The 17,197-nt window shown below is 37.2% G+C and overlaps 2 protein-coding genes across 2 annotated transcripts in view; both read left to right on the top strand.

The window, feature by feature from the left end:
- The first annotated feature begins 1,592 nt into the window (after positions 1 to 1,592).
- On the top strand, positions 1,593 to 6,288 carry myoz1b (myozenin 1b). Its single transcript, XM_057359005.1, has 6 exons — positions 1,593 to 1,723; positions 2,392 to 2,488; positions 3,631 to 3,797; positions 4,814 to 4,898; positions 5,043 to 5,217; positions 5,738 to 6,288. Exons 2-6 carry the CDS (start codon positions 2,401 to 2,403, stop codon positions 5,967 to 5,969), a joined length of 747 nt encoding a protein of 248 aa, XP_057214988.1. The 5' UTR covers positions 1,593 to 1,723; positions 2,392 to 2,400; the 3' UTR covers positions 5,970 to 6,288.
- A 994-nt stretch (positions 6,289 to 7,282) lies between these two features.
- usp54b (ubiquitin specific peptidase 54b) overlaps positions 7,283 to 17,197 on the top strand; it is a 105,678-nt gene continuing 95,763 nt past the window's right edge. The window contains 1 exon segment of the mRNA XM_057357803.1: positions 7,283 to 7,369. The gene's annotated coding sequence lies outside the window, so the exon portion shown is untranslated.

Consider the following 17,197-nt stretch of genomic DNA (forward strand, 5'->3'; position numbering starts at 1 on the left):
ACAGTTTTAGGGGCTTTGGGGTTGCTGGAGTCAATGAGAGTACCTAGGTAGCACTTAAAATCTTTACAAAAAAAAGTATGTCTTAGCACCCTGAAACTTACACTAAATTTACACAAAATTACAAGTAAAATAAAGAGGTTGATCAAAAAATCTTGATCTTTTACATTATTTTCAAAATTATGAAAACCAAATAAAATATATGTGTATAACGAAGAAAAAACAAAAGAAGAGCACACAAAGATACATCGTTCCAAAACAAAGATGCGTATGTACATTCCCAGAAAAGATGATAAATGGATTTTTCTTCAGCATCACAAAATTAACATAGTGAGTCAATATTTGGAAACATTTTTTATCTTATAAAGTAATTTATAAGATATGTCCTTATCCTGTTTGTTACTAAATATTTAGATGGCAGAGTCCACACTTTTTTTCATGGAATATTATCAATTTGGCCAGTAGGACACAATATATTTGACATCATGCTGCTTAAATTCATTGCACTTTAAAAGACGCCATTAAATCAGCTTTGAACTAATCTATAACACAGCCACTGCATGACTCTTCACGTAATGATTACTATAAATATATTGTTGTAAATCAAATTAATTTTCACACCCACATTAAAGAAGTAACTAAAGTGGCCGTACTATGGTTCTATACTGTTGTGAACTTTAATGCTTTAACTCTGTAATACTACCCCCACTCCTAATCGATCTGCCTTCTGACCCTTCAACGCTATATCCCCTCACGATCATATGTCACAAGTATCAGGTGCTAACTTTAGCCACAGGTCTGTGTTTCCACCGGGAGCCACATTCCGTCACTCTATTGCCCTGCTGGTGATAACCGGTAATGCAGCTGCCCTGTCCTGTCTGGGGGCAAGCGATAGATTTCTCTAGATTTGCAATATGATAAATTGAACTGGTGGTTAACTACAATAAGGTCAAGTATAAGTTTCATGATGTGACATGTCACCTGACACAAACACTGAAGTCCTAAGTTGAAACGGGCAAGTTGACTGGCATTAGACAGGCATTACATTTTTTTAAAATAAAGTCAAATTAATGTTTACTGTCCAGACTCCAAACAGGTGAATGCAAACTATAAATTATCTAAAAAATCATAAATTGTCATAATTTACCTGACATGCCCAGTGATTTAAAAAATGTCTATTACTGAAATGAATTAGCCAGAAACTAAATATTTGTAAAAACCAACGACAGATTAATTAAATTGAACAGAATTTAAGTTTGACACAATATACCCAAGAACATCTGTGCTGATATTTACTATTCTGTCATGTTGCTTATAGACCTTTATGTGACACTCCATTAAATGATTTTCATTAAGTGAAAATAACAGCAATTCATCTTTTTGTTTAACTCTTAACAGGTACTCTCTTAAAATGGCATTACTCTTTATACTGTATAAATGTAAAAAATATTTGCAAGAAAAGTACCACCACTCTGGCCTGCCCTAAGCTCACTATAGCACACTGAAGTAAACCCCCTCCCGAACCCTTCACCCCCACTCCCCAAAGATCTGCTATCCCAAATGCTGCTAGGATTTCACTCTTCCTGGGATGTAGAAGAGAGCAGTAGTTACTGGAATCCTGGATAACCTAAAGGAATTGGATTAACATAAAGCTGTCCTCCTGGGAACCTTGGTTTTCTCTGAAATTCTTGGTTTGGTTTGTGAAACATTGATTGTTTTATCTCAGGTAAGAGGGAAGATTGTGTTGTTTGAGTGCTTTGATGTGTAAAAAATGCAGGCTATAAAAATTATAATAAGCTATGAATCTGATATTAGGCGGATACTGAGAGTTGAGTGCATTTTAGGATAGTATATTATTGTTATACACTTTTCAAAAGGCAAGTCTATGTTGCAATGTCATGTATTTATTCACATACATATATAAAAACAACAAAGAACTGAAAAACAATAAAACACACACACACACACTGGGGCAAACCACTTCAACTCTGCTATTTCAATGTAAATATAAGGCTCTTAAATATAACTGAAAGTTGACCTAAAGTTAAAACAGTTGTTAATTGTACCTCAAACTCTGATAGTTTTATGTTTCTTAGAAAAGTGTTTAATATGCGTTCTCTAATTCAGGTTCACCATGGTTCAGCAGCATGCATGTCTATACGGTACTGCAGTGCATTTCAGGAATTTGCTGACTAGTTGCGTACGGTGGATTTATTTAGTTTGCGACAACAGAAATACCCCTCTTCGCAACAAGAGACCAGTGTCTCACATACGGCTTTTGCTTAGTTTCCTCTTAAAATTTTTGTTCAAGTCTTACCCATTGGCCGTCATAAACAGTCTTCAGTGTTTGTGTAAAAAAACTACAGGACACAAATTATTTATTTCATTCCCCAGATTGCAGTTATGCCTGGCTCTGGAACACCTGCTCCACCTAACAAGAGGAAGAAGTCTTCTAAAATCATCACAGACCTTTCAAAAATCTCACAGTATGGTCAGTGGTGAATATTCATGCACAAACATACATAGTTTGAATAAACAGCATGCATACATGGTGTTAGGTACTCTGTTTTACTCTCAGTGATGATCAGATGAGTGTTGTAAATGTCAAACTTAATGACCAAACCTTACTGGTGTCCGCTATCAACTTAGTGCAACTTATTACCAGCAATACCAAACAGTCCCTAGGCTCTCACTAACTTTCTGTGTGTGTAAAACCTCACGGAGGAACACTTAATTAAAGCATAACCTTTAAAAATGAAAAATGCACACACTTGACACAATGGCGCAGTTGTTGCATGAGTGCAAGAAATCTTTGTGTGTGGCTGGACCTCAGTTATGATGCTTGCTTCCGCCATATTATGAAAACCATTGTCATGAGCGGTTAGCCTAAACAGTCTATGGCTTGCCAATTATTAGTCTATATAAAGCTAAATCTCAAAGGCTTCACAGCTCTTCTGTAATGAACACCTCAGTGTTCAGATGATGTGTGCACGGCCATCTGAACGCCGCTAAGTCTTATTACATCCTAGCTCATCCGCCTGGCACAGAGCTCATAATGGGCAGTCTGTTTATATGATAAAATACTTGCAGCTAGCATTTCAGAGCCAATTAAATTAACAACTCAACTATTGCCAATAGTAAGAGCTGTTCAACAGATTTTTATTCAGTCTATTTTAGTCCCGTCTGTCTCAGAAGTGTGCACACATGGGGAGACAGTGTGATTCGTGATATGTAAAATCAGTGAAACTCGTGAAATCTTAAAGGAAACAAACTATAATTGATGTGGTCAGAAGCTCGATATGAAAACTTCAATAATGTACAGTACAGTACAAGTTGTGAAACCCAGGCATCTCACATAGCTGTTGATGCTGGCCAAGAGTTGATTTACAAGGCAATGCAAACAGTTCTCAGCACAGCATCCTTATTGTCTGTGTCAGATGTGGCTTGACTTCAGTTTAAATGGCCAAACTGAATAGTAATATGTATAATTAAACTGAATGACTGCAGGGTGTCTATCTTGTAAAACGGATAAGATCATTAATTTTCCGTATCAAAAATATGAGGGGATATGTTTTAGATTATATTTATCATCAATCTGTCTTTTCCCTGTACCATCATTTTAATCTTGAGCAGATCAGGAAGATGAGAAAGCTGAAACCGAACTGGACCTGGGGACCAAAATCAAGGCCCCTAAAGATGTGATGTTGGAGGAACTGTCCCTTATGAAAAACAAGGGCTCCAAAATGTTTCAGATGAGACAGCAAAGGGTGGAGAAATTCATTATTAGTGACGAGAACCAGGTCAGGAAAAGCAGCATGAGAGTGACAATAGCTAATACAAGATAACGTTTCATAGAATGATTGTTGTGCACAGAAAAGAATAATCGGGGGGGGGGGGGGGGGGGGGGGCGTCAAGAGTATAAATAGTTAGCTTAGTGGTCCTTGCTGAAATGCACATGAGTGGGCATCAACTATGAAAGATTATTGCTTCCAGTCCAAAAAGTGAAGGGGGTGTGGTACATTATATAGATAGACCATTGGCTCTCCCGTTTTTGCCAAGTGGTTGATGTCCTTAGGGCAACATCATGTTGACCCTGGGACAACATTTAAATCAACCAATCAGATTTCAGAAATAAGTTTACAGTTTATTTTAAATTTAATCTTCCAACCAGGATTAGGTGCTTCTAGACCATTGATTTTCACTTATCATTTCCCTCTGATTTTAGGATTAAGTTATGGTTAGGGTTTGATGTGGGTTTAGGTTTTATTTATAAAAATGTTGTCCTTAGGTCAACAAAATATGTTGCCCTGAGGACATCAACCACTTGGCAAAATCAGGTTGAGCATAGACCATTACCATGTGAAGCATTTAATGTTTAATGGGGATAATGTACGGTTAGATAGTAAATATAACAAAATAACGACACGAAGGTGCGATTTACTCTGAAGGAGTTTATTTGGCAATAATCTCGCTCGTGTGGCTGCTTCGCAAATAAATCAAAAACAATAACCTTGAAGTATTGATTTGAGTTTAAATTATTTTCATTTTTCAAAAGAAAGACAATTAGCACTCTTAGAGAAACATTTTTGCAACCTCAGTTGCGATTGACCAATCAGAACAAAGTATTCCAAAAAGCAATTAAATAAATAATTACACAACTTTATGTAAAGAAACAGATTCACATTTACTCTATGATGTTAGGTTTTGCCCCCGAAATAGCAACTAAATATTTTTCTTGGCGGATTAAGCATTAACCTAACACCAGATACTCCTGATAAAAACAAAGCATCTATTTTTGTTTCTTATGCATATATAGCAAAACCTGCAGGACCTGGCTCCTTCTCTGGGCTGTGAGATGACAACTCCACCCGCTCCATCTCCCAAACCTGAGCCACCTCAAGGTACATCTCACATTAGACAGGCTTATGCGACGTGTAAACTGACATGTTTTCAACAAGCTGGAAAGCATATTTGTAAGATTTATGTAAAATAAATAGTAACAGGCAAACATGTGGGATATGCTTCTTTAATCATCTCTTTGGCAGAGGAAGTAAATACTGAGGCAGAGAAGGAAGAGAGAAGACGCGAGTATGCTAAAACATACGTATCGCCATGGGAACACGCTATGAAAGATGATGAGGCACTTAAAGAAACCATGAAGTTGAAAATGCCAGGGCCTCAAGTTCACGAGGACCTTCCAAAATACAAGAGCTTCAACAAGTACTACTACATTTATATTTTATTAAGTTCCATTTGCACCTCCTTAAAGGGATGAAAATTCTGTCATCATTTACTCACCTTCGAGTTGTTCCAAATCTGTATAAATGTCTTTGTTCTGATGAACACAGAGAAAGATATTTGGAAGAATGCTTATAACCAAACAGATCTTGCCCCCCATTTACTCCCATAGTAGGAAAATAACTTTATCATTTTTTTGTTCTGTTCATTTTGAGACTGTAGGACAGCAAACAGTTCTGGGGCACTTTTGACTACCATTGTATTTTTTCCTACTATGGGAGTCAATGGGAGGCAAAATCTGTCTGGTTATAAGCATTCTTCCAAATATCTTTCTCTGTGTTCATCAGAACAAAGACATTTATACAGATTTGGAACAACTCGAAGGTGAGCAAATGATGACAGAATTGTCATTTTTGGGTTAAGTATCCCTTTAAAAATAAAAACGTGCACATGAGAGCCATACCTTGCAGTTTACCCTCTCACCTGTTTGTTTCTCCATAAGAACGGCTCTCCCTTTCGGAGGATTTGAAAAGGCATCTCTTGTGACCTTTGAGGCCCCTGAGGTCAAGGTCACCAAAGAGGAACCTCTGCCTGTGTCTATGATGCAGTATAACCTTTGCAGTCGGCCTTCTTTCAACCGCACTCCAATTGGCTGGGCATGCAATGAGGAACACAGCCACATCAACGTCGAATTGGATACCTTCCCCTTTGATGGAGAAACTGATGACCTTTGAGAAATCAGCCTGTCTTATGCTGAATAACGCAGACATGTACATACTAACATTAAGGCCAATGCATTAATGTATACACACATGTACACACAGACAAATAGGGACCTTGTGCACTTCTACCCACAGCTGGCAGAGAAAGAACTATATCTGATTAGTATTTATTTACATGACCGGCTTATAACTGTTTGCAGTAGTTAGCCCATTGTTTTGTGTGCTGTTCTCACATATGAAAACCCATTTCCTGCAATGACCTTGTAATGATAGACATTACAGTGGGATATACATAAAAAGTTCAAATAATCTTATCACAATAAACATTAATCCCTAAAGAGAATATATGGTCTGATTTCGCATTCAAAAGTACAAATTGCTTTATTGTGCATTGTAACTATGTTTATCAGTGTTAACTCCTTATTTAGGAAATGGCCTTTCTGTGTTCTTAAACAAATATTTTACGTTCACCTGTTGAGCATCCATCTGTTAGTTTAATTTTTTTTTACAGAAAATGATCATAGCAAGAAAAGTAAGGATTTTTATACTGTCATATGTCGTTAGCGGCCCTTTAAAATGCATCTAAAATCTGGCTCTTTTCAAATTATATAATCTCATATTTGGATAAATTATCATTTATATTTATTAAAAACCCCCAAAACACTATGTTTACCGCGTTCCACTGTTATAAATAAAAGCACTATGTAATTTACAATAAAGCAACACATGCAACATTTTGTCTTTCTCAACAACACCTTTTAATAACAGTTTGATTTAATTTAAAGTCCTATCGGAGCTCCATTCGTGTAATGAAGGCACATGCCATCGCTTTGTTTTCTTTTTGTTAGATTATGACCTAATTATGTTGGATTCCGGACACGCCGAAATGATTTATTTAGGATTCATTGTTCCCTACAAGAACCCAGAATCGATTACGTAATCGTTCTCGGACGCACAGTTGTCAGTACCTCCACTAGATGGCAGCAATGGGTTCATCGAACCGAGAAACACTTATCGCGAGATCTGTATTCATAAGCAACGTTGCCATCGCGAGATCTTTACACATTTGCTCTGGCGCTGGATGGCGCTGGTGAAGATTTGGGAATGCGCGTTCAGATTTCGTCCAGGTTCATCTGAGCTTGAACAGGACGCGACGCGAGTCTGACTGCATCTGTGCGCAGATAGAAAGGTGAGTAAGCACTCTTTAAACTTTGTCAAGGAGCGAAATAGGATTTATGCCCAAGTTAAATAAAAAGTAGACATGTCATCCTGTGTAAACTGTAACTTGATGATCTCCAGCAGCGTTCCAGATGTGTTGTCGGTTGTGATGTACATCAGTGACAGTACATCAGACATCAGTGTCCATGCGTTTCCATGCTTTAAGATGCACTAAGCTTGGACCATCCAAAACAGTATGTCCTTTTAACAGATATAAGGTCACTGTGAATTTATAGCTAACGTTATCGTTGCCATTGGCATGTTCATACTCAGCATCCCTAATCTTTCCCATAACCATTACTTCAGATTGGCAGCGCTTTTACTTACTGCGCTTTTAACAATAGTTGTTCATTCATTACAGTAATGCCTTACGTTAGACTGAGTATTGGATTTTTATTCTTGTTGTAAGCAGTTTTCTCTTTAGATAGGTTTCGTGCACCTCAAACTATTTTCCCCTGCAGTTGTCATTGACATGCTGGCGTGGACAGCACATGGTCGATATTGATTAAGCGTTGTGGTTGCATTTTATGTGATTAAATGAATCTCGTCCTCTCAGTCGGTTAGCGGACTCATCGCCTGTGTTACTGTGTTAGGTGCCTATATAAACGCATTTTGGGGCAGCGTATGCATGTTCACGAGCATCTTTAGTTGATTTACAACATGCTCGTGATGTCCGAAATACACGTGCGTGTTGAGTCACAACCTTGAGCATCAGCAAGCACATATTTCATCTGCACATGATGCACTGAATACATGGACCATTGAAAAAGTTCATTCAGGTGAAGACTGGTTTAGTTATCAATGTTCATTGTGCTGTTTTTTCTTGTTTTAACTGCGTCAGTTTACACTTCTAGTAAACGTTTTTTTATGTAAGTTAATTATTTGTAATGATTAACAATCAGACGTAAATGCTGCAAAAATATCCAGTTTTTGGATATGAAACACATTGCAGGGTTCCTAAGGTTCCACTTTCACACATTCATAACCTGTTTTTGTGTACCACGCACGCACACAGACGCTCATATCAGCAGTGACATCACTTATGACGTTTGGTTTTAGATTTACAGCTGTTTGGTTATATTAGATTGAGAGAAACAAACTCCATTGAAACTGAAAATGCAAACTAATGATTTCAGTATGGCTAAAAAAACATATTTATACACTAAACTAGATGCTTCCACATTCATTTTTTTGTGTATATAATTATATTTTTATGAAAAATACTGGTTACGCCAATTGACAATATCCAGTTATAAAACGGTCAGTTCTGGTCCTTGATTCTGATTGGCTGAGCGGAGTTCTAAGCCGCTATAAAATACCTCAATATATAACGGCTGACCGCACCACATAGCCTAAATATCATTTTATTTACTTTATTTTATGAAACCTTGCTAAGCATATGGAATAACCGTTTTATAAAAGCAATAAGCCCCGCGAAGCAGTGGGTTACAGTGCATTTTATAACAGCTACGGGGTTTTAGGCACTCCGCTTCGCGTCCTGCCACAACGCCCTTAGCTGTTATAAAATGCACTGTAACCCACTGCTTCTTGGGGCTTATTGCTTTATTACACCACTTGACCACGTTGCTTCTACAGCCAAAGACCATTGTTTGTTGAATACATTAACACTGAAAATCAAGCATGATGGTCAACAAGTAAAGCTGAAGTGGTTTTACTTTTCTTCATGCTGTTTGGTTATATTTGATTGAGATAAACAAACTCCATTGATACTGTATGCAAACTATATAACGATTTCAGACGCAGTGCCTTTTGTTTCTATTTGTTTGCCGGTTTCATCACATTAAAGGCATATCATTATGTCAATGACGGTCGTTCTGTGGAAGAGCTGCTGAGGCCCATTAGGAGTCCCTTTTGCTTTTATACACTACATGAGTGGCCCTCATGGTGGTCACCAGTCAAAAGGTTTTCCGCTCTCCACTGAGAGAAGTGGCCCGTTGTGTTGGTAAAAGCATGAGAAAATGAAATGAGGGGCTCTCGGTGGCCATGTAACCTTTTTGGCTGATTTCATCATGTGGCTCAGGTTGTAGTTCTTACACAACGTGATTGCAAAGCTGTTTTAAAGCCCCACAACGAGCACGTTATTCTGAGTGTTTACTGCTGAGGGCGGGGGTTTAGAAAAGATTGGATTTTTATCAGCTTGTGCGATTATATTTCTTCTCTGAGGCAGAGTGGAGATGCTGGGTGGTATTTTACATTTACATTTAGTCATTTAGCAGACGGTTTTATCCAAAGTGACTTACAGAGAGTTCAGGGAGCAATAAAGCGATATGTCATACAGGAGCAATAATACAATAGGTGCTAATACCAAGTTACTTGTTTCCACAAAAGCCAGAACAATATCTGTTGAGAGAAAGAGAGAGGATTTTTTTTCTTCTTTCATTTGCCTGTCCAGTATTCACAGAAGAGATAGGTTTTAAGTAGTTTTTTTGTAGTATTTGGCTTGGTTGTTAGAAGGTGGAAGTGTAGAGGATGGTCAGCCGATTTTTTCTCTCCGTCTTTTCTGCCAAACATTATGGCCCGGTTTCACAGACAAGGCTTAAGGCTAGTCCCAGACTAAAATGAATGTGTGACCTGTCTTAACTGAGTAATTTGTCCAGAAATATCTTAAAATAAATCATTGACACGTTTATCACATACATGTTTTACCGCTGTAACTGTTTTACCGGATTTATTAAAAAAACATATTTTGTCTTTGAAAATGTCTAAAAGGATGACAAAAAAACAATTTCCTCAATGAAAACATTATTTATTTTTTGATGTTATGTAAATTAAATTATTACCTTGGATGTTTCATTCGATGATTTAAATACAACTCAGAAACAATCTCAACATGTCTTCATTCTATTTTTGACTGATACTGATATTTCAAAAGGTGGTTGTTTTGTTCTTTAGCTTGTCTTGTTTAGGCTATGTAACAAATCACTGAACATGGTGCCATCTAGTGGATTATCCTGAATAACATGCACAATTAATGGGTATTTCACAATTCCTTATGACAACGATTCATTTTAAAGTTTAACTATCGAGACAACTAGGGACATGGTAAATTTGTACTCTACATAGATCATAAACCATTAAAATTTGTTTAGAAATGTAAACGCGATAGTGCTTTTAATATGGAAAAAGCTCAGCTTTCCCATTCACTTCTATGGGTTTAGTGGGTTTTTGCCTTACCTAATATGGCGGCGGCGCCATTGACGTATCGCAGCAACGGAGCGAAGCGACCAATGCAGCCGTCTATTATGTCTATGGTCATAAGGATTTTGAAGACCGGGAAATTTGAAGAGGGAACTTAGAAAGTTTGCAGTGCAAGATATAAAAAAGAATATAATTACAGTTGGAACAGATAGTTTGTTTTATTATTTGAAAAGGGCAGCGTTGATTAAGAGAATGTATATATATATATATACAGTATATACAGTATATATATTTGGGTTAGGGATAGGCGATATGGCCCTAAAACTCTATCACGATAATTCCTGGTATTTGTTGCGATAACGATAAAAATGACGATATATCCATAACGCCATCCACCGCTGTTTTTTTGCGTCAAGTGATAGTAGCTGCATGTAGTCTAGACCCTCAGAAAAACACATTATCAAAAAGTAAAACTTACCCCAAATCAAACAGCTCCTAAAATATACCTACAGTATTTTTGTAAATATAAAATATAATAGAGAGATTCGACTTCAAAAGGTTGTAGTAAAGAAAAGTTAAATGAACTAAAGCTCAATAAACACATCATGTCATACCTAAAACTGTATATATTCTATTGTTGAGTGGAAACGATCGATCGCATCACGCTGTCAATCACTTTCTTGAACTGTGTGAGCCTTCACTTCTCACAGCAACATACACTGAATCTGTCTATGACTCGCGCTACAGAAAGTGAACAGAAAAATGCGGATAAAAGAAATCTAATTAAATAATCCATGCTTTTATATGCACTCATATACTTATATGCGCTCATAAACGTATTTAAAATAACGTAATACAAACTCGCATTTGTACTGTATGTAAACAGGCAGCAGTGCTGTGCACGCTGTGTCGCTATGAAAGCACATGTGGGCGCGAGCTGCACACGGGACGCTCCGTTCATCCTGTACATAACAGGCAAGAAATCGTATTAAACAATTTGCGCACGCGCGCATAACATCTAATGAATGTTTAAATAATTAGCCAAACTAAATGTTGTGGTGTAACGTATTATGACTATCAACGAATACTTAACAAACAAATGAAATAAAACGAAAGTGAAACTAAACATTAACTCGGATGCATCTACAGTGCCAACCTAAACGAGATTTAGAGCTCGTCTTTTAGTGCAAACTCTTTCTCAGCTTCACGTCCGCCCTCCGCTATACCCGTTTTCGCTTCACATATGAGCTGTGAATGGGTCTCACAAAGAAATACGTCATCGTCACGACGCATCTAGTTGATACGTCATCAACTAGAATTTATCGTTTATATCGTGGGAAGACTATTTCCTATCGTGTGGGGAATTTCTACCGGTATATCGCAAAAGATATAATATCGCCCATTAGGGATGTAACGATTCACTCAGCTCACGATGCGATGCGAGTCACGATTCTGATCTCACGATGCGATTTATTCACGATTTACTCACGATTTATTTTTACAAAATGAGTTGAAACAAATTAGAAATGAACAACTTCCCTTGCATTATTTCTTAAATGCTTCACGTTTCTTTGTATAATAAAATAATGTTTTATTTCAAATAACAAAACTAAACTGCAATTTTATAACAAATTAATAATAAAAAAAGTCTCTTTAATATAAACAAACTAATACTGTCTGAGCTTTTCTTGGATTTTTTTGCATTTAAGAAATATCAGCATGTCCACGTTTAGATTTGCAGTGAAAATAGCCGCCCCTGCTGTTCAAAAAATGTATTGCGATTCAGTTCACACCTCAACCGATTTGAATCGTCACTCATTATAACCGATTTTCAACCGGCTCACGGTGAATCGTTACATCCCTATCGCCCATCCCTAATTTGGGTGGGATATATATCTGGTTCACACTCTTAACACAGTAGGTGGCGATAATGCACCTTAACGTTGCTGCTGCAACAAGAAGAAGCAGCAGCTCGTATTAACGTCTATGTTAAACACTCGGGCTGCAACTAACGATTATTTTGATAATCGATTAGTTGGACGATTATTTTTTCGATTAATCAGATAAAAATGTAATTAAATCTTTTGCTTATAATAACTAAATCAGATATGGGGAAAGTATACACAACTGAACTCATTAGCCTTCTCCCAAAATGTTGTGAATGTCTCCATAATTAACACAGGTGTGTCATATTAGAAGCAAGTATAGTCTCTCCCAAACTTGGGAGTGAGGGGAGGGTCGGCCAAGGAAATAATTTTTTGAACCATGAAAAGTGAGATATTTGTCTTTCAAATGTTGTGAAGTACAGTAAAAAGTAAACAGAAAAAGTAATACTTAGTTACAGATACTCAAAAAATGTACTTTAAGTACAGTACTCAAGTAAATGTACTTCGTTACTTCCCACTTTAAAACTGCGCACCTCGCGCTGCACGGAGAGACACGTGTGACTTTAAAACTGCATCTCGCGCTGCATGAAGAGACTTCCACGGAGAGACACGTCTGACTTTAAAACTGCGCAGCTCATGCTGCTCGGAGAGACACATCTAAAACGGTAATTTTAAAAGGGAAGAAGACGCGCTTGATTTATAACTGCGCAGCTCGCAAGTGACGTCACAGACCAACTAATCGATAATGAAATTCGTTGACAACGATCGATTATTATCGATTTTATCGATTAGTTGTTGCAGCCCTATTAAACACACAACACAATGGACATTGTGTAAGGACAACTCGAAGGATGCATTATAGAGGTGTTTGTTCTGTTTACATTTTAACAAGATGTTCCTACATCTCCGCTATCCATCTCACTGCAGCAGCTGTCGCGGTTGACATTTTAAAGTTCTGTCAGTCACCTCCGTCATTTTGCAGTCTTGACTCTACTGGCTGTTGTGAAAGTACCGACTTCATCATCCCGATTGAAAATCCTAAATATCAAACATGTTTGATCGGGGTCATCCTGATTTTTCTCAGAGCAGATGTGAGAGGTGTAAGATTTGATCTGTGAATGCCTCACATTACGTGATTATCTGGACCGAACATCCAACCCGATTGAGGCCATGGATAAGATTTTTTCAAAGATTCTCAGGAGGGGAAATCTGGGTAAAATCTGGCCGAGAATCCTGTAGTCTGAGGCCATCTTTAGGCACAGTCCTGACTCCTGGTTTAAGCTAAGCTATGTCTGTGAAACCGGGCCTAAATTTATTAAATGGTGATGCTCTAAAATGGATCTCATAGTAATACAACAAAACAACAAATCGTATGTTCTTATATTGCTTATATTGAATATATATGTATAAGCACAATTTGGAATAAATTTATGTTTTACAAATTGGTGGTTTCATCACATAGTGGATTGATATGGTGACATGTAGTCAGTGTCTAATCTGATTGAAATGCCACTAAATCTAGACAGGGCTGGAGATAGTAAAAGTGAAGAGGTGACACAGCATCTTGAGTGGTCTCTCTCTCTCTCTCTCTCTCTCTCTCTCTCTCTCTCCTCCCTCCCTGTGTCCTTGACACCTTGTATTCTCTTCTCTTTTGTCTGCTAGTAACACATTGTTGCTTTAATGTTTCGTTTTCAAAATGGCTAAATACAAAGCTGAGTTACAGTTTGAAGTACACGCCAAAGTAATTTCACAGACAGGGTTGACCTACAGAAGGTAAAATGTTTGATTTGTGGTTTCAAACATTTGACAAATGTTTGTGGACTTCACTAAAACTGGTCTTTGAGAGTGTCCATTAGGGATGGGCGATATTATATCGTTTGCGATATACCGGTAGAAATTCCCCACACGATAGGACTTACGCATTCACATAAAGATAAATATTTTCTTACTTATGTAATAATTACAAATAATAATCACTCCTTTAACTCGTAACTCTTATTTTCATTACCAAAATATTTAACATATTATGCATGCATGAACAAAGCGCATAACCTTGAAAAAACAAGGAAATGTGAACATCTTGCCTTGCATTTGACAAAACAGGAATATAACTCCACACTGTAAAAAATGATTCTGTGTCGTAGTAGATTTCATGAAATTAATTGAGTAAACTTGGCTTAATACAATTGTGTTCTTGTTTTTTTTAACCAAAATTTAAGTTAAAATTATAGAAATATCTTGGAATTCTAAATGCACAAATAATTGAGTGAATTCAACTTAATTTTATCATGTTCAACCCACTTAAAATTGTATAAAAGATCTTTATTTAATTATTTTGTGGTGGAACTACATGAATTATTTAAGTTAATTTCCCTAACCGAGCAGTGCATTTAGAGTTCCCAGCATGCTCTGCATGCGACAGCATTAGGAGAGTCATTTTTGTGAAAAAGTGCTATTTTATGTGCTTTAGAATAAAATGAAAGACTTGATAGTGTTTATTGTTCAGTTGTCTTTAAGATTTAGAAGATATTCTGTTTGTATTTCTGAGTTTCGTGGTTACCATCTTTCAGAAGAGTGGCGCTTGTGCTTAGGTTGTGGGAGAGCTCAAGCTGTTTGTTTTTCACTCAGTGAACAGTAATGCTGCTAATGTCAGTACTGAGTCAACTCTCAGCTTACTTGTACATCATATATGTTATAAACAATAATAAATGTTAAACTGAAGTTAAAAAAGATCAAGAAGTTATCTCCAATGCTCAAATTAGTATTTATTCTTGATTTTTTAAAGTTTATCATGTGACGTGCTTAAATATTTTAGGTAATTTTACTTGATTTATTTGTGGAATATTGCGTTAAAAATATGCTTTAAAGTACTTAAAAATATTTTGTGTAATACTGTTACCTTAATTTTTTTAAGTAAATAGCTGTGTCATTTTTTACAGTGCAAGCTTTCCCATCTATATCAGTAATAAATAGATCGACAGACTTGATGTTTTATCCAGAATATCCAGTCATGACTGTAAATGTGTGGTCTAGTGGTCTGGCGCAGTCATTAGCTGTGTGTGCTCCTTTCTGAAGGACAAAGACTGGAATTGGCTTCGAAATTTAGAAGGTAAAATAATATAAAATGACCAGTCGATCAAAAATATTGATGTCGACTAATTATCAGCGTCGACGCAGTCGATTATATCAACCAATCGCGACAGCCCAAGTGTTATTACTGTTGTAATATGTCAAATAATATCCAAATGTAGCAAAAACAATTAGGGCTGAAACGATTCCTCGAGTAACTCGAGTAATTCGAATACAAAAAATCATTGAGGCAATTTTTGTTGCCTCGAAGCCTCATTTAATCCATTTAACTACAGCACACACGGACCATTATTACTGACGCACAGCCTGCTAAACTCTATTCATGTTACAGGGCTCTCAAGTCTCACACATTCACCGTGAGACACACGCATTTTAATCTGCTCACACACTCACACGTATTCATAAGTGATAGCTTATTGAAATGGTGAACTGCTATTTTACTTAGTTTTAGTCTATTTTGCGAGTGAAACTTGTTTTCCGACTGCATTGAGTCCATAAAATTATATGCGGGCTAGGGATGCACCGAAATGAAAATTCTTGGCCGAAGCCGAACATGATGTGAAACACTTGGCCGAAGGCTGAATAATACCGAACACCGAACATGGTTTTTTGCATTTCTTCTATTTATTAAGCCATTTGTTTCACTATTGCACAAACTGAATAGTCAAAATGTGCTTTTTATAATTTGTCTTGCTTTTCAATAAAATACAATACAACTTAATATAAAGTTGAGCAAAACAAAGTAAATTCAAACAAAAAATTGAGCCTGTGAATAGCCCATATTAATTAGGCCTATAACTGACTGCTAAAAGAATGTAATGTAAGTTACTCTGTACCCCTACAACAAAACACTTCATTAAAAACTGTCATTCCACATTAAGCATATAAAATAAAAATAAGAATAAACTAAAACTGTTGGATTATTATAAGCTACATTGCAAAATGATTTGAGAAAAAAAAACATCCAATGCAAGCAATTCTGACGGATGCTGACTGACAACCATTTCAGTTCACGTCTCTCCTCCAAACTCCGCCCACAAAAGATGACTGTCACTGTTCTCTCAGAAGTTGCACTCGTGGCCGTGATGCACACAACATACTTTGACAAGTTGTTTAGTACAGGGAACTGTGTGCACGCGACCACTGTATGATGTCAAAGGATGTCGCGAGCGGCGGGGCTACTGTCAGACAGCCCGCTTCCGTTACCGACCGGTAAAGACGCTTTCATTCGGAAATTTACTTCCGTGCGGCAAGTCCCATGCTGTGTCTTTCTCTGACACTTTAAAATGCTCCACACACACGTGCACACACGCACGCACTGCCAAAATGTTTGCGGCAGTAATAAAGCGCACGCGTGTCTCTCTCTCTCTCTCTCTCTCTCTCTCTCTCTTTCTCTCTCTGCGCTGGTTGCTGCGTGATTGTATCACGAGTCATGTTCGGTAAAATTTATTTGGCCACTTCACAAATTTTGCTATATTCGGCCGAACATTTTCGGTGGCCGAACATTCGGTGCATCCCTAATGCAGACTAGTGGATGCCGAATCCTGTTATTTACACATGCCATCTGGCTGTTCTGCGTGTCTGAGTGAATGAACTGCACAGTTAAACATGCTACACGCTCAATGCTCATGAATTTGTTTGCGTCTGCGCTTTATGAGGACATTCTGAGAGGCTCTGAGAGTTTATTTCAGAACATTTTACTGAGTGAAGCTAACACACTAAAAAATAAGCGTCTTCCGACGACCTGCCAAAATAAAAGTCCGGTTAACTCTGTATTTTTATGTGGACAAATATATCACTATTTAATAGTAAAAAAAGAAACTAAAACTAATTTAGATAAACTAAATGCATCATGCATAAGCTGAACTTAGTTGTTTACCTTTGAAA

Source organism: Triplophysa rosa, linkage group LG18, assembly GCF_024868665.1.
Source record: "Triplophysa rosa linkage group LG18, Trosa_1v2, whole genome shotgun sequence".
Lineage (NCBI taxonomy): Eukaryota > Metazoa > Chordata > Actinopteri > Cypriniformes > Nemacheilidae > Triplophysa > Triplophysa rosa.

What these genes read in the sequence shown, in the direction of transcription:
- myoz1b (XM_057359005.1), top strand. Translation starts at nt 2,401, where the DNA reads ATGCCTGGCTCTGGAACACCTGCTCCACCTAACAAGAGGAAGAAGTCT. An exon ending in TTCAAAAATCTCACAGTATG is followed by an intron (nt 2,489 to 3,630) that starts GTCAGTGGTGAA and finishes AATCTTGAGCAG; the next exon opens with ATCAGGAAGATGAGAAAGCT. An exon ending in TTATTAGTGACGAGAACCAG is followed by an intron (nt 3,798 to 4,813) that starts GTCAGGAAAAGC and finishes ATGCATATATAG; the next exon opens with CAAAACCTGCAGGACCTGGC.